Here is an 18,328-nt window from a genome sequence, read left to right as displayed (position 1 = left end):
ACACCTGTTGTATTCATCGCGTGTGACTAATAAAATTTGTTTTGATGTGTCACCAAAATTGTGAGGTTTTGATCAGTCGCCATGGTCAAATAGTTTGCCATGGTGTACTGTCAAATTGGGGCCAGATAGCACTGCAATTTGCTTTGTGCTTTTGTTTCCCAATAGGTAATGTAATGTAGTTTTGTTTTGACTTTGTTGTAATTTGGTTTATTCTGATTGATTGGCTGTCCTGGTCCTGAGGCTTCAGTGTGTTCGTTGAACAGGTTTGTGAACTCCAGGACCAGCTGGATGAGTGGACTCTTGTCTTTGCTCAGATCTTGCATTGCAGGGCTTGGTAATGATATGAGTGGATCACTGTATTTTTTTTTATTACTAGTGGATATTGGCCTAAATTTCCTCTGGACATGTAGGAGAATCTTATAGAACTCTGCATGCAGGGTTAAAATGGGGTGTTTGTCCCATTGTGTGAAATCTTGTTTTGCAAGTGTACCCCACAACTCGCTGCCATAACGTGCAATTGGTTTATTGACGCATTCAATTTGTTTTAGCCAAATTTTAATAGGTATTTCAATTTTAATTCATTTTTAAAGGTGTATAATACCCTGCGTTCTGAGTCCAGTTGAGTTTATTTTTATACCAAAGTAATTGTAGTGTGTGCAATACTTTATATATTTGTACCAAATGAGATCTTTGGTCTAATTCCCTGAGATCTGGATCTTCTCTGGAAAATCTATATTTTACTGCCAAGGCCCAGGTCTGGCAGTACTGCTCTAGCAGGTCCAGGCTCTGCTATAGGCCATGTGCTGTGGCTGAAAGCAGGCACAGGTTATCTGCAAAGAGTAGGCATTTATCCTCTGAATTGTGGAGACAAACACAGGGGCTGAGGATTTTTCTAGAATAGTGGCCAATTCTTTGATGTAAATATCGAAGAGCGTGGTGCTCAACCCTGTCGAAGGCCCCGCCCCTGGTTAAAGAATTCTTTAGTTTTCTTGCCAATTTTGATGCTGCACGTATTGCCAGTATACTTTGATTTAATTATGTCATATGTTTTACCCCCTAAACCACTTTCAATAAATTTGTAGAACAGTCCTCTATGCCAAATAGAATCAAATGCTTTTTGGAAGTCGATAAATAAAGCGTATATTTTTGTGGACTTGTTTATCTATCAGGGTATGTAGGGTGTAAATATGATCGATCGTGCAATGTTTTTGGTACAAATCCAATTTGGCCTTTACTCACTACATTGTGCTTATTAACCTTTTCACGTGTGAGTTCCAAATAGCTCTAACAGTTGCCCCAGTCTGAGTTATTGTTTTATGCGCGTGATATCAGAATGCACTCACTGTTCCAAAATGTGATTGTTACGCAACAGGACAGTTAACACGCGCTGTCCTCAAATCAAGACACACGCTACCTGCTAATTATCTCTAGACTATATTTCAACGTGTGTGTTCCGCCTCATTAATTCACATAGAATGTAGCCCATTTCACTGTTTGCGGACAATTTGTTTGAGGCTTTACTGAACCAGACAAACATCCCTCTTCAATGAGAGCCCAAGCACCTCCCTATTGTTTCCCCAGATGAAGTATGCAGATATTTGCACAGTCTAGCACAAACTTTCCCCCCCCCCTTTTTCTGGTTGGTGCTCACATTGCCTTGATTGCTGTTTTCCCTACAAATAATAACATTGGACATGTGAGTTCCAATCAAAGTAAGTGCCATATTTTCTGTATATCGTGTTGTCGTTTCTGTTGTAGCATACCGTATGTATGGAGCATAATGTATTTACTGTTTTTTTTACACATTTTCAAGTACCGGCGACAAATTACGCATTCCGATTCTTGCGTAGTTTGTAATGGACACGTGTGTAAAATACTTTTTTGAATGTTGAAGTTTAGAACTCTTATAATACTACCAAACTCTTACATTATAATACTACTGAACAGGTTACTGTTCACACAAATGCTTCTGTAATTGTTACACACTCACTCACTCAAATCAAAGACCCAAAACATATGTTAACACATGGTGAATAGCACATGCTGCAAAAGCACATGGTGAAATTCCTCTGTCATAAAACGCCATGCCCCCTTCATACATTTTTGGACAGTTAGCATCCTCGATAGACTACTATCACATTGAAACCAGGCATGATCAAAAGGGGGAGATCAGGTGTTCAAATGAACTTTTGTGACAGACTATTAACATTTAATCTGTCACGTTTGAGATGGGGGGGATGATATCTTCTGGTGCGGTGGTGGATTAACTTTGCACTGCTAACCTGTGAAATAGTTGCATCCAAAACATCGGATACCTCCATGACATGTTGTCATTCTGTGCAGCCTGGATTGTAAACAGGTGGGCTTCTTGAGAAGGTGCTTGGGACTGGCTTTGGCAGAGGCTTCATGACTGTTACTTCCGTTCAGTACAGATTTGAAAACCTCAGCCCCCCAAAATCAAACCGAGTTGGCTGGCATGCACACATGAGATTTGGTTCTAGGTTCGGAGATTAGCTCTACTCTCCCTCAGCAGGCCACTGATTGTCACCCCTCACCCCTTTTTGTATTCTTTGAAAATATTTTTGTGTGTTTGACATCACCATGTTTTCCCGACTCTTCCTATATAGGAAGAACTGCATCCTGGCTGACGAGATGGGCCTGGGGAAGACCATCCAGTCCATCACGTTCCTCTTTGAGATGTTCTCCATGGGCCTGCGGGGACCCTTCCTCATCATCGCCCCCCTTTCCACCATCACCAACTGGGAGAGGGAGTTCCGCACCTGGACTGAGATCAACGTCATTGTCTACCACGGCAGCCAGATCAGTCGCCAGATGATCCACCAGTATGAGATGTACCACAAGGACCAGCAGGTGAGCCAACATGGTCTGTGTGTGTGAGACAGTAGGCAGCTGCGAGATGTATCACAAGGCCCAGCAGGTGAGACAATGGTGCGTGCATGGGTGAGGGTATGTGTGGATGTGAGACTATGCTGGGCAGATGCAGTGTGCATGCATACTAAAATGCAAAGGTTCCTGAGGTGAGCCATTGAATGTGTATGTATGAAATTGCACCACTGTGTACGTGTGTTTGAATCTACACAAGATATGCAGATGTAATGTGTTTTTTTCCCTATGGGTCAAACAAAAGCTGTGTGTGTGTATGAATTTTCAGAAGACTAAAGGGTGAGCCATTGCTTGTCTGCTGGATGTACAGTGCCTTTGGAAAGTATTCATACCCCTTGACTTTTTGTACATTTTGTTACGTTACAGCCTTATTCTAGAATGGACCATTTTTTAAATATTTTTTCCCCCCTCTCATCAGTTCTACCCACAATTACCCCACAATGACAAAGCAAAAACATTTAATAAAAATAAAACATGCAAATGTATTAGAAATAAACATAAATTTCACATTTACATAAGTACTCAGACCCTTTACTCTGTACTTTGTTGAAGCACCTTTGGCTGCAATTACTGCCTCGAGTCTTGGGTATGACGCTACAAGCTTGGCACACCAGTTGTAGAAACATCTCAAGGATGATCAATGGAAACAGGAGGCACCTGAGCTCAGTTTTGAGTCTCATAGCAAAGGGTCTGAATCGTCATTAAGGGGTATTTTGTGTAGATTGAGGGGGGAAAAATGTATTTAATCCATTTTAGAATGTAATTTTTATTTTTCCTTTATTTAACTAGGCAAGTCAGTTAAGAACAAATTCTTATTTTCAATGACAGCCTAGGAACAGTGGGTTGACTTCCTTGTTCAGGGGCAGAATGACAGATTTTTACTTTGTCAGCTCCGGGATTCGATCTGGCAACCTTTCGGTTACTAGTCCACCGCTCTAACGCTCTAAACAAAATGTGGGAAAAGTCGAGGGGTCTGAATACTTTCCGAATGGGCTGTACTTCCGTTCATTTTTTAAACTGATACGGGGACCTTCGGGCTTGTGGGCGTCCTAGAGCAAAACAACCAACTTGTTCGTGCAAGACTTACCTTTCCGCAGAGGTGTCATATTACTGTATAGCCCAAACTGTTCTGACGCTACAGATTGGCTGTACTGACTTCAGACGAGTCCCAAGACGCTTGTGGGGGTCGTAGCACAAAACGGAGAACACCATCTTGTTTATGAGAGTCTCATCTTTGGTTTGTGGGCCAATGTTCAGACACTAAAGAAGTTTGTGAGAAGACCGGATTTCGGGATGTCTCATGGTCTGACAAACACCGCTCCTAGCTCTGCCACCTTTCACCGCAGATGCGCAAGTGCGGCATTGGCTGATGCGGTAGATTGAGAAGCATCCAATGCAAGAAAAAATACATATCTCTAGCTTAAACTGACTGATTTTTATGTGGATTTTTTTATTATGCTAAGTAGATTCCCGTGGGGCTGCGGAAATCGACTAGGGGTTGAAACCCAGACTTGGGCCACACACCCTCTACCGAATAGCAGTCAGGGGAAGTCAAATATTGATTGCTTTGTAACTCTCGCAGTTAGTAACTGATTCCTTCCATACCACTCATTCGTCTTGTTGTGTAATGTTCATTTCCAATGGCCGACGAACACGTTTGATCTATAATTTCTCTTCATATGACAAGGATTGAAAAGAATTTTCTAGTAGATTGTCGACATGAATTGTAGGGTTGCACATTTTGGGGATTATTCAGAAGTGGAAACTTTCCGTGGGAATATATGGGAATTAACGGGAATATATGCAATTAATATTAATACCTTTTAAATGTAGATTTTTGTTGCATTGGATATGTTTACCATATCATATGGAGACATAAACGTTTTACCTTATCATAAGTAGACATAATTGCAAATTATAAATCCTTCCAATAGAAATAAAATCAACTATTTAGTTACGAATTGAACTTTAAATGAGTTGACTCTTCACATGGGATGATTTCACTGAACAACAAAAGGGTATATTGAATGATCCCCAATGATCCATCACATCTCCCAAAAACATTTTCAACATACATCTATCTATCTGTAAAATGATAGTCTAGAAACTAAGGTTTAGGTTGTCTTTCTCTCAGGCTTCCATGTCTTCTCCCTGGACCACCTCAATGTCCACCTCTTGAACATCAGCCTTTGAGGCCTCATCTTCACTGTCACTTTCCGACCTCGTTGAGGATTGTCAGGCTCAAATGTGCCCGGATGGCCACCAATTTTTCAACCCTTGTATTGGTCAGCCTGTTGCATGCTTTGGTGTGTGTGTGTTCCCAAACAAGGACCAGTTGAGCTCTGAGGCGGGTGATGTTGGTGGGATTTGGTGGATGATGGAGGCAACCGGGGAAAGAGCCTCAGATCCACAAAGTCCCTTCCACCAGGTGGCTGATGAGATATGTTGGCACGACTGCCATATTGCATCTCCATCCCAAAGCCCTTGCTTGGAAGTGTACTTCGCCAGACTGCCGAGAACCTTGCCCTCATCCAGGCAAAGGTGGCGAGACACGGTATTGATGACACCATAGGCCTTGTTGATCTCTGAACCAGACGGGTTGCTCTTGCCAGTATGGGCTTCACGCAGAAGTCTTCACACTTTTTGATGTATTTCAGAACTGCTGTTTCCCCTGCTTGGAGCAACAGTGAAGGAGGCAGGGCAGTACAGATTTCAAATCTAATTTTATTGGTCACATACACATGGTTAGCAGATGTTGATGCGAGTGTAGCGAAATGCTTGTATTTTTAGTTCCGACTGCAATAATATCTAACAAGTAATCTAACAATTTCTTCTCTTACATCTGCAAGCAGAGTCTGAAAATCAGACAGGATGGTATTGTCTCCCTCAATCTGTGCAATGGCTACTGCTATAGGTTTCAGGCTGCTTACCACTCACCCAAAATACATCATCCAGGAGGATCCTCTTGATGGGGCTGTCCATATCGGCAGACACTGATATGGCCGTTTCTTGGAGAGACTCCTTTCCCTCCAGGAGACTGTCAAACATGATGACAACACCACCCCAATGGGTGTTGCTGGGCAGATTCAATGTGATGCTCTTATTCTTCTCACTTTGCTGCTATACCTTCATGACCTTTCACATACCTAACCATTTCCTTGGCTCTCTTGTAGATTGTATCCATTGTTTTCAGTGCCATGATGTCCTTGAGGAGCAGATTCAATGCATGAGCAGCACAGCCAATGAGTGTGATGTGAGGGTAGGGCTCCTCCACTTTTAGACCAAGCAGTCGTCATGTTCGCAGCATTGTCTGTCAGCAGTGCAAATACCTTCTGTGGTCCAAGGTCATTGCAGATGAGCTGAAGGCAGTCATCAATGTAGAGACTGGTGTGTCTGTCCCGTGTCTGTGCTCTTGTAGAATACTGGTTGAGGGTTGGAGATGATGTAGTTAATTTTTCCTTGCCCATGAACATTCGACCACCCATCAGAGATGATTGCAATAGTCTGCTTTCTCTATGATTTACTTGACCTTCACTTGAACTTTGTTGAACTCTGCATCCAGCAAATTAGTAGATAAAGCATGTCTAGTTGGAGGGGTGTATGCCTGGTGAAGAACATTCAGAAATCTCTTCCAATACACATTGCCTGTGAGCATCAGAGGTGAACCAGTTGCATACACAGCTCGAGCAAGACATTCATCAGCATTTCTCTGACTACGTTCCTCCATTGAGTCAAAATACCTTCTGATTCCAGGAGGACCATGAGCTGTTGCTATCGATAAGGTGTCTGATTCATAATTTTCACCTCAGATAGAAGTAGAGGAACTTTTGTCAGGTTGCTCGTTGTGAGCGCTGAGGGAACTTTATGCACTTGGCCAGATTCAGCATCTTTGTTGTATTCTTCACATATGATTTCGCACAGTATTTGCAAATGTACACAGCTTTTCCTTCTACATTAGCTGGAGTGAAATGTCTCCACACATCAGATGGCATTTTCCTATAAAGATTAGAATACATCTTTTTTTTTTACCCAAATACAGTTCCATGTACAGATAAATAGTTAAGCAGTTAGATTAAGCAACTCCTTTGTAATATAAATGTTTTAAAATGAAACATGTATGGAAACAGGTGAATTACCACTCCTCAGTTAGCAGGCTCAATCAAGCTAAAACCCACATGGTAGCAAAAACGAACTAGCAGAAATTAACAAATTAGAATGATTTTAAACACACTTTGCTGTAGGCTACTATTTACTAGTTAACAAAAATCATGCATGTCATATAAAATATATTCACCCCACCCAGTATTATAATCAAAACTTACCAGAAAGCATGTAGTCCTTGGCTCGGACCGTGTAGTAGTGTAGGCTCAATAGCATCTCATTAGTGTGCAATATCTTGAGAATCAGCTGTACATGTGATGGAAGAGTGCACTGCACATGTGATGGAAGAATGCACTGTGCATGCAGAGGGTTGCAATTCCACTGAATTAGGGATAGTTTAACCAAAATATACCACAAGACCTATAATTGCCTTATGTGTATCCCACAAAAAGGTTCAAATCAAGTTTTATTTGTCACATACACATGGTTAGCAGATGTTAATGCGAGTGTAGCAAAATGCTTGTGCTTCTAGTTCCAACAGTGCAGTAATATCTAACAAGTAATCTAACAATTCCCAACAACGACATAATACACATAAATCTAAAGGGGTGAATGAGAATATGTACATATAAGTATATGGATGAGCGATGGCTGAGCGGCATAAGCAAGGTGCAGTAGATGGTATAAAATACAGGATATACATGTGATTGATATGAGTAATGTAAGATATGTAAACATTATTAAAGTGGCATTGTTTAAAGTCACTAGTGATCCATTTATTAAAGTGTCCAGTGATTGGGTCTCATATGTGATATGAGTAATGTAAGATATGTAGACCTTTATTTAGAGTGGCATTGTTTAAAGTGACTAGTGATCCATGTATTAGTGTCCAGTGATTTCGGTCTCAATGTAGGCCGCAGCCTCTGAGTTAGTGATTGCTGTTTAGCAGTCTGATGGCCTTGAGATAGAAGCTGTTTCTCAATCTCTAGGTGTAATGGAGGGCAGGTAGTTTGCCCCCGGTGATGCGTTGTGCAGACCGCACCACCCTCTAGAGAGCCTTGCGTTGCAGTTGCCGTATCAGGCTGTGATACAGCCTGACAGGATTCTCTTGATTGTGCATCTGTAAAGGTTTGTCAGTGTTTTGGGTGACAAGCCAAATTTCTTCAGCCTCCTGTTGCGCCTTCTTCACCACACTGTCTGTGTGGGTGGACGATTTCAACTTGTCTGTGATGTGTACGCCCAGGAACTTAAAACATTCCACCTTCTCCACTACTGTCCCTTCGGTGTGGATAAGGGGGTGCTCCACTGTTATTTGCTAACTTTTTTGGATGAATTTAAGCAAAATTCCCGGGCTTAACTTTCCATGGAAAATTTCCAACCCTTTCCAACCCTAATGATTTGTGATGATGGCTGCTTGTCTAGCTAGCTAAGATTTTGAAAGTATGATGTTGACATGCTCAGTACAATCAAAGCTACGGTAGATATAACATGATTTGACGTCATTTTATCTGTGGCCAATGACCTTGAGCCTTCTTGGACGGGCATTTCTACTGTAAATCTATGGCAGCACCCAAAGGGCCTTGAACTGCTTAGCTCTCCCTATAGATTCTACAGTGATGTAGTGTCCCAATGAGTGACAGAAGCACTGAGCTCGGCTGAAACACCTGCTTTTTGGAGCTGCCTTACTCAAAGAGACGATGTTTGTATGTGGCTTCATTATTACTTCCGGCGCCGACCGAGATGGCCGCCTCGCTTCGCGTTCCTAGGGAACTATGCAGTATTTAGTTTTTTTATGTGTTATTCCTTACATTGGTACCCCAGGTAATCTTAGGTTTCATTACATACAGTCGGGAGGAACTACTGAATATAAGACACGCAAACTTCACCATCGTTACAACCAGGAATATGACTCTCCCGAAGAGGATCCTGTGTTTTGCTTCCACCCAATACAATGGATCTGATCCCAGCCGGTGACCCTAAACAACGACGCCGAAAAAGGGGCAAACGAACGGTCTCCTGGTCAGGCTTCGGAGACGGGCACATCGCGCTCCACTCCTAGCATACTACTCGCCAATGTCCAGTCTCTTGACATAAAGGTTGATGAAATCCGAGCAAGGGTAACATTCCAGAGAGACATCAGGGATTGTAACGTTCTTTGCTTCACGGAAACATGGCTCACTCAAGAGACGCTAACGGAGTCGGTGCAGCCAGCTGTTTCTTCACGCAGCGCGCCGACAGAAACAAACATCTTTCTGGTAAGAAGAGGGGCGGGTGTATGCCTTATGATCAACAAGACGTGTGTGATCATAACAACATACAGGAACTCAAGTCATTCTGTTCACCAGATTTAGAATTCCTCACAATCAAATGCCGACCGCATTATCTACCAAGGGAATTCTCTTCGATTATAATCACAGCCGTATATATCCCCCCCAAGCAGACACATCGATGGCCCTGAACGAACTTTATCTGACTCTTTGTAAACTGGAAACCACACACCCTGAGGCTGCATTCATCGTAGCTGGGGATTTCAACAGGCTAATCTGAAAACAAAACTCCCTAAATTCTATCAGCATATCGATTGTGCTACCAGGGCTGGTGGTAAAACCTTGGATCATTGTTATACTAACTTCCGCGACGCATATTAAGGCCTCCCCCGCCCTCCTTTCGGAAAAGCTGGCCACGACTCCATTTTGTTGCTTCCAGCCTACAAACAGAAACTAAAACAGCAAGCTCCCGCGCTCAGATCTGTTCAACGCTGGTCCGACCAATCTGATTCCACGCTCAAGACTGCTTCGATCACGTGGATTGGGATATGTTCCGCATTGCGTCCAACAACAACATTGACGAATACGCTGATTCGGTGAGCGAGTTCATTAGAAAGTGCATTGACGATGTCGTACCCACAGCAACGATTAAAACATTCCCAAACCAGAAACCGTGGATTGATGGCAGCGTTCGCGTGAAACTGAAAGCGCGATCCACTGCTTTTAACCAGGGCAAGGTGACCGGAAACATGACCGAATACAAACAGTGTAGCTATTCCCTCCGCAAGGCAATCAAACAAGCTAAGTCCCAGTATAGAGACAAAGTAGAGTCGCAATTCAACCGCTCAGACACAAGAGGTATGTGGCAGGGTCTACAGTCAATCACGGATTACAAAAAGAAAACCAGCCCCGTCGCGGGACCAGTATGTCTTGCTCCCAGACAGACTAAATAACTTTTTTGCTCGCTTTGAGGACAATACAGCGCCACTGACACGGCCCGCTACCAAAACCTGCGGGCTCTCCTTCACGTCAGCCGAGGTGAGTAAAACATTTAAACGTGTTAACCCTCGCAAGGCTGCAGGCCCAGACGGCATTCCCAGCCGCGTCCTCAAGCATGCGCAGACCAGCTGGCTGGTGTGTTTAAGGACATATTCAATCAATCCTTATCCCAGTCTGCTGTTCCCACATGCTTCAAGAGGGCCACCATTGTTCCTGTTCCCAAGAAAGCTAAGGTAAAATGAGCTAAACGACTACCGCCCCGTAGCACTCACTTCCGTCATCATGAAGTGCTTTGAGACCCAATAGGTCCACAGACGACGCAATCGCAACCACACTGCACACTGCCCTAACCCATCTGGACAAAGAGGAATACCTATGTGAGAATGCTGTTCATCGACTACAGCTCAGCATTTAACACCATAGTACCCTCCAAACTCGTCATCAAGCTCGAGACCCTGGGTCTCGACCCCGCCCTGTGCAACTGGGTCCTGGACTTCCTGACGGGCCGCCCCCAGGTGGTGAGGGTAGGTAACAACATCTCCCCCGCTGATCCTCAACACTGGGCCCCACAAGTGTGCGTTCTGAGCCCCCCCCTGTTCACCCACGACTGCGTGGCCATGCACGCCTCCAACTCAATCATTAAGTTTGCGGACGACACTACAGTGGTAGGCTTGATTACCAACAACGACGAGACGGCCTACAGGGAGGAGGTGAGGGCCCTCGGAGTGTGGTGTCAGGAAAATAATCTCACACTCAACGTCAACAAAACAAGGGATGATTGTGGACTTCAGGAAACAGTAGAGGGAGCACCCCCCTATCCACATCGACGGGACAGTAGTGGAGAAGGTGGAAAGTTTTAAGTTCCTCGGTGTACACATCACGGACAAACTGAATTGGTCCACCCACACAGACAGCGTTGTGAAGGAGGCGCAGCAGAGCTCTTCAAGCTCAGGAGCTGAAGAAATTCGGCTTGTCACCAAAAGCACTCACAAACTTCTACAGATGCACAATCGAGAGCATCCTGTCGGGCTGTATCACCGCCTGGTACGGCAACTGCTCCGCCCACAACCGTAAGGCTCTCCAGAGGGTAGTGAGGTCTGCACAACGCATCACCGGGGGCAAACTACCTGCCCTCCAGGACACCTACACCATCCGATGTCACAGGAAGGCCATAAAGATCATCAAGGACAACAACCACCCGAGCCACTGCCTGTTCACCCCGCTATCATCCAGAAGGCAAGGTCAGTACAGGGGCATCAAAGCAGGGACCGAGAGACTGAAAAACAGCTTCTATCTCAAGGGCATCAGACTGTTAAACAGCCACCACTAACATTTAGTGGCCGCTGCCAACATACTGACTCAACTCCAGCCACTTTAAAAATGGGAATTGATGGAAATTATGTAAAAATGTATCACTAGCACTTTAAACAATGCCACTTAATATAATGTTTACATACCCTACATTACTCATCTCATATGTATATGTATATACTGTACTGTATATCATCCACTGCATCTTGCCACTTATGTAACACGTATCACTAGTCACTTTAACTATGCCACTTTATGTTTACATACCCTACATTACTCATCTCATATGTATAGACTGTACACTATACCATCTACTGCATCTTGCCTATGCCGTTCCGTACCATCACTCATTCATATATCTTTATGTACATATTCTTTATCCCTTTACACTTGTGTGTATAAGGTAGTAGTTGTGGAATTGTTAGGTTAGATTACTTGTTGGTTATTACTGCATGGTCCGAGAACTAGAAGCACAAGCATTTCGCTACACTCGCATTAACATCTGCTAACCATGTGTATGTGACAAATAAAATTTTATTTGATTATTAAGGATTATATTTTTCCTACATTATTTGCAAACATATGTGACACGAATTAATGCCAGAATAACATGGAAAACAAGCTATTTGTATATTTAAAAAAAAAAATCTATATATTTTTTTACATGTTTTAGCTAAACAGGTGTGCCCTGAATGATGGGTCGCCGCTGGTCAAATAATAAAAGCAATTATAGTGGGACTTTGTCCTTGTGTTTCTTAGCCAGTTATATAATTTTATTCACATGCTAGGTTGTTTTTCAATGTTCGTTTGAGTTTGCTGCAACTGTCTGCTGCTAGGAAGACATCACAGTTGGAGATTTTCTTCATCATAGACCAGCGAGTGCCCAAGTTACCACGGTAATGGCCCGTCCCTTAAAGGGGCAACCGCAAAATTCTCACCTAATGATTGTGCTTGATTTGAGCATTGATCACTCCTAAAAACATATATTCATTAACTTCGAGTCATTTATTATCATTTAAACACTCATACTTCAATTCTTCTCCTTATTTGTGTGCTTCATTTCTACTTGTAATCCTTGTAAAAACAATTTTTTTGTTGATTCTTTTGTTGCATTTAGTTGATTCTTGATGTTCAGTTGTAGAACTATTTCTGTTTTTCTGTTTTTACTACTGTATCTAAATTATTTATTTTAACATACATTGGTTAAAAGACGCAGGTCACAAAAATGAAATGAAGCAATGACTTCTTGTTTTAGAAAAACAAAGCATGTTCATCGTTATTTGTTTTTTGGTAGGTGTTTAGTTCCGACCGTTCCGACTTTAATAGATGAGCAATGAACCGTGACCCACTTCCAGCTCAGGCCCGAAGAAATCTTACCTGAATGTTTTGCTGTGGTGAAGGGGACACAGAGTGTCGTGTGGCAGCAAACACAATTGCAGGTTTGATTTATTGTCTTCTAGCGTTACAAGATGGAACAACTTCACAGAAGAACGCCTGGCATTATGGAATGCACATCGGAATGACGAATATTATGCATTTGATCAGGGAGGACCGCAATGTGTTGCCACTGCAATTGTCTTGATTTTACCATGGTACGATTTCACTTATTTAGGGCCAGAACTGTTCTTGCGTCTGCCTTCCTGGAGGGCAAATTCATGGCATTCATCGGTTTTAAAGCAGTGTTTTAAATAATTGCTCTGAAAAAAAAAAAAAAATCCCCCCCTCAATCTTTCCTTTTCTTCCTCCTTTTGTCTTTCTCTGTGTATAGGGAAATGTAGTGTTGGGCGGGTACAAGTTCCACGGAGTGATCACCACCTTTGAGATGATTATGGCCGACTGCCCGGAGCTGAAGAAGATCCACTGGCGCTGCGTGGTCATCGATGAGGCCCACCGCCTCAAGAACCGCAACTGTAAACTTCTGGAGGGCCTCAAGCTCATGAACCTGGTGAGGGGGTAGCTAGCTAACTCTCTTGACCATCTGCATTGTTCTTTGTAGTCAATTCAGTTCAGCACCAGCCAAGGCTGATAGTAGCATGGATGCTCCCCCTTGGTCAAGAGGGAAGTACAGCAGAAAAATAAAAATTGTAATCAGCCAGAGTAGGATCTCTGAGTTGGATGATGTTGTCTTTGAGTATCATGAAAAAAAACTATAAACCCTAACTCCTGTAGGAACACAAGGTCCTCCTGACAGGCACCCCCCTGCAGAACTCAGTGGAGGAGCTCTTTAGTCTGCTCAACTTCCTGGAGCCCCTACAGTTCCCCTCAGAGAGCCTCTTCTTGGAGGAGTTTGGAGATCTGAAGACTGAGGAACAGGTKATTTTCTCAGGGGTACTCTTTTAGGGTGGGAAAACTGTGGGGGAAAGTTGGTAACTTTCCTTGGGAATTTACAGGAATGTATAGGAAACTTGCCATGGGAATATACAGGAATCTATGGGAATGTTGATTCTTTCTCGTAGATACCCCTCAGCAATTTCCTTTTAAGCGTTGTATCATACACTTAATGACAGCTAAAATGCTACTGAACAAAACAAAGTCTGCACTTTACATCATCAAGCAGTTTTTGAATCCGTGTTATCAAATTGTTGCTTCTGCAGATAATTTAAACATATTGTTATGAGTAGCGCCACTGTAAGTTATTGTTGTGTCTACGGCAATTTTATACATTCATTCTAATAATTTAGCAGACTGCCTTAACCTTAATTGCTCCTGTAAGTCCTTTTGGATAAGTGCCTTGCTCAAGGGCATATCGACAGATTTTTCACCTAGTTGGCTCTGGAATTTGAACCGACAACCTTTCGGTTACTGGCCCAACGCTCTTAACTGCTAGGCTACTTGCCGCTTGGTTGTCCAGCCCAGACTAAACAAACAATTGTTTTGTCTGAGTCTAAACTTAACATATTGCTAAGTCTCATTACTGCAGACCATCAGATCCTGACCACCTCTGTCCTCTTCCCCCAGGGTCGGGGTCAATTTTAATTTAATTCAGTCAATTTTATGTACATCCAGAATTGACTGAATTGGAAATGGAATTCACACCAACCCTGCTCTCCTCTTCCTCCAGGTGAAGAAGCTTCAGGCCATCCTGAAGCCCATGATGCTGCGGCGGCTGAAGGACGACGTGGAGAAGAACCTGGCGCCCAAGGAGGAGACCATCATCGAGGTGGAGCTCACCAACATGCAGAAGAAGTACTACCGGGCCATCCTGGAGAAGAACTTCACCTTCCTGGCCAAGGGGGCCAACCAGCACAACATGCCCAACCTCATCAACACCATGATGGAGCTGCGCAAGTGTTGCAACCACCCGTACCTGATCAAAGGTATAAAATGAGTCGACGGCTGAACGAATCTGTTAACACCTGACCTGTATTCCTTCTAGCATCCATAGCCCTGTAGAGTCCTTTATATATGGACTATATTTAATTCCATCCTGACTTTATGGAAATGGCTTCATACCGATTTTCTCTGACCTTCACAAGGCTCTCTACAATGCATTTTAAGTAGACCTTTTTTCTCCCTTATCTTCTCTGGACATGTCCAGGTGCGGAGGAGAAGATCCTGGATAGCTTCAGGAAAACGCACAGCCCTGATGCTTGGGATTTCCAGCTCCAGGCCATGATTCAGGCAGCGGGGAAGCTGGTGCTTATTGACAAGCTGCTGCCGAAGCTGATTGCTGGCGGCCACAAGGTGCTGGTCTTCTCCCAGATGGTGCGCTGCCTGGACATCCTGGAGGACTACCTCATCCAGAGGAGGTTAGGTTGGGGCTGAGGATAGAGTTGAGAGCGTGGCTGGGGCTGGGGCTGCTGGACTGGGCTCAAGCTCTGCTCTGTGTGCGCACATCACAATCCCCTTCACCCTCTGCTCTAGTCTAAAAAGAGTCGGACCAAGACTGCAATTGTGTTGAGTTTATCAAGTAGGGAAAAATATATGATTTTGCTGGATAGTTCCAAGAACAACAGGAAAGGCGCATGTGTATAACAATATTAATGGCTGTCACTCTATGACATAATGATACATCTGTGTTAGACACACATTTTTACAGGATATCTGTGATCCATAGGGGATTTTATATTTATTAAGTGGAATATACAGTGTAAGAGGTGACCAAGCATTTTAATTGGAGATACAATATGAATATCGCATCAACAACAAAAATCTAAATGAAAACACAGTATGAATGAATATGTTTGAATACATAATATGTACTGTATGTATTGTAGCGAATTCGGGGGTAGCCCGACCAGTACTCAAACCTGCGACTGTCAGCCCAACACCTTCACTGTTACGCCAAGAGATCCGAACCTCTTGACGAGGTCGTTCGGTTGAGGTTGCTACAGTATGTTCATAAGTTATATGTGTGGTTCTAGGTACACCTATGAGCGCATCGACGGCAGAGTGCGGGGTAACCTGCGCCAGGCAGCGATCGACAGGTTCTGTAAGGTGGACTCGGACCGCTTTGTGTTCCTGCTGTGTACCCGTGCTGGGGGCCTGGGCATCAACCTGACCGCTGCAGACACCTGCATCATCTTCGACTCGGACTGGAACCCCCAGAACGACCTACAGGTTAGTCAACACAAAGTTCAGCACCACTTTCCGGACCTTGACTTAAACCTAGTCCTGGACTAAGAAGTGTTATACTCATTTTCTGATTTCATGCTTTCATGTTGTCCTGTGTGGCTCAGTTGATAGTGCATGGCGCTTGCAATGTCAGGATTGTTGGTTTGATTCCCTCTGGGGACACCACTGTATGTGTATGCACATACGTAAGTCGCTTTGGATACAATTTCATACTGTATGAAATGGTATAATAGCTATTTCATGTGGGCATGCAGTATGACATTGTTTTTTTGTACTACATTGATATTGATTACTGCGTTGTTGGATTTAGTGCTTGCAAGAAAGGCATTTCACTGTACTTGTGCACGTGACATTAAAACCTGAAACTTTGAATGCCCGTGTGAAATAACTGTTTCAAGCCGTGTGTGTGAAACTGCCACCGTTTGTGTCCCTGCCAGGCCCAAGCTCGCTGCCACCGCATCGGCCAGAGTAAAGCGGTGAAAGTGTACAGGCTGATCACCAGGAACTCCTATGAGAGGGAGATGTTTGATAAAGCCAGTCTGAAGCTGGGTCTAGACAAGGCTGTGCTGCAGGACATTAATCGAAAGGGCAGCCTCAATGGGGTGAGTGACTGCTATGATCGCCTGGTCCCATATCTGTTTGTGCTGTTTTGCCAACTCCTGTCATCGTCCCATCGTCATGCCAGCACAAACAGATCTAGGACTAGGTTATACTATGAAGGATGATTTCTGGATTTTCTTTGCATACAGTGAGCTCCAAAAGTATTGGGACAGCGAGACATTTTTTGTTGTTGCTTTGGCTCTGTACTCCAGCACGTCGGATTTAAAATGATACATTTTTTAATTTGAGGGTGAACCGTTGAGAAATTACAGAACTTTTTGTACATAGTCCCCCCAAATTAGGGGACCAAAAGTATTGCGACAAATTCACGTACATTGCATTTACTTTTTCCACATTTTGTTACGTTACAGCCTTATTCTAAAATTGATACATTTTTTCCCCCTCATCAATCTACATGACAAAGCAAAAACAGGTTTTTAGAAATTCCTGCAAATGTATAAAAAATGTCACCGAAATATCACATTTAAATAAGTACTCGGTACTTTGTTAAACTACCTTTGACAGTGATTACAGCCTTGAGTCTTCTTGGGTATGACGCTACAAGTTTGGCACACCTGTATTTGGGGAGTTTCTCCCATTCTTCACTACAGATCCTCCCAAGCTCTGTAAATTTGGATGGGGGCGTCGCTGCACAGCTATTTTCAAGTCTCTCCAGAGATGTTCGATCTGGTTCAAGTCCGGGCTCTGGCTGGGCCACTCAAGACCATTCCGAGACTTGTCCCGAAGCCACTCCTGCGTTGTCTTGGCTGTGTGCTTAGGGTCGTTGTCCTGTTGGAAGATGACCCTTCGCCCCAGTCTGAGGTCCCGAGTTGGTTTTCATCAATGATCTCTCTGTACTTTGCTCCGTTCATCTTTCCTTGATCCTGACTGGTTTCCCAGTCCCTGACACTGACAAACATCCTCAAAGCATGATGTTGCAATCACCATCCTGGCACCTGAGATGGTGCCAGGTTTCCTCCAGATGTGACGCTTGGCATTCAGGCCAAAGAGTTGAAGCTTGGTTTCATCAGACCAGAGAATCTTGTTTCTCATGGTCTGTGTCTCTTTAGGTGCCTTTTGGAAAACTCCAAGCGGGCTGTCATGTGCCTTTTACTGAGGAGCTGCTTCCGTCTGGCCACTCCACCATAAAGGCCTGATTGGTGGAGTGCTGCAGACATTGTTGTCCTTCTGGAAGGTTCTCCCATCTCCACAGAGAAACTCTGGAGCTCTGCCAGAGTGACCATCGGTTTCTCGGTCACCTCCCTGACCAAGGCCCTTCTCCCCCGATTGCTCAGTTTGGCCGGGCGGCCAGCTCTAGGAAGAGTCTTGGTGGTTCCAAACTCATTCCATTTTAAGAAGGATGGAGGCCACTGTGTTCTTGGGGACCGTCAATGCTGCAGAAATGTTTTGGTACCCTTCCCCAGATCTGTGCCTCGACACAATCCTGTCTCGGAGCTCCTTCAACCTCATGGCTTGATTTTTGCTCTGACATGCGTAGTCAACTGTAGGACCTTGTATAGACAGGTGTGTGCCTTTCCAAATCATGTCCAATCAATTGAATTTACCACAAG

The 18,328-nt window shown here is 43.8% G+C and overlaps 1 protein-coding gene across 6 annotated transcripts in view; it reads left to right on the top strand.

Annotated features, from left to right (window-relative positions):
* LOC111969627 (chromodomain-helicase-DNA-binding protein 6-like) overlaps window positions 1-18,328 on the top strand; it is an 83,871-nt gene that overhangs the window by 34,414 nt on the left and 31,129 nt on the right. For all 6 annotated transcript variants that reach the window (XR_011480539.1, XM_023995767.1, XM_023995768.1 and 3 more), the window contains 7 exons: window positions 2,628-2,871; window positions 13,351-13,527; window positions 13,752-13,895; window positions 14,644-14,899; window positions 15,121-15,331; window positions 15,947-16,142; window positions 16,595-16,759. Coding sequence is in view for 5 of the 6 variants with exons in the window: in XM_023995767.1 (XP_023851535.1) it covers window positions 2,628-2,871; window positions 13,351-13,527; window positions 13,752-13,895; window positions 14,644-14,899; window positions 15,121-15,331; window positions 15,947-16,142; window positions 16,595-16,759 (1,393 nt within the window). In the remaining variant the exon portion in view is untranslated. The remainder of the gene's footprint in view (window positions 1-2,627; window positions 2,872-13,350; window positions 13,528-13,751; window positions 13,896-14,643; window positions 14,900-15,120; window positions 15,332-15,946; window positions 16,143-16,594; window positions 16,760-18,328) is intronic.

The sequence above is a fragment of the Salvelinus sp. IW2-2015 genome, linkage group LG11 (assembly GCF_002910315.2).
Source record: "Salvelinus sp. IW2-2015 linkage group LG11, ASM291031v2, whole genome shotgun sequence".
NCBI lineage: Eukaryota > Metazoa > Chordata > Actinopteri > Salmoniformes > Salmonidae > Salvelinus > Salvelinus sp. IW2-2015.
This window is presented reverse-complemented; position numbering and strand designations above follow the sequence as displayed.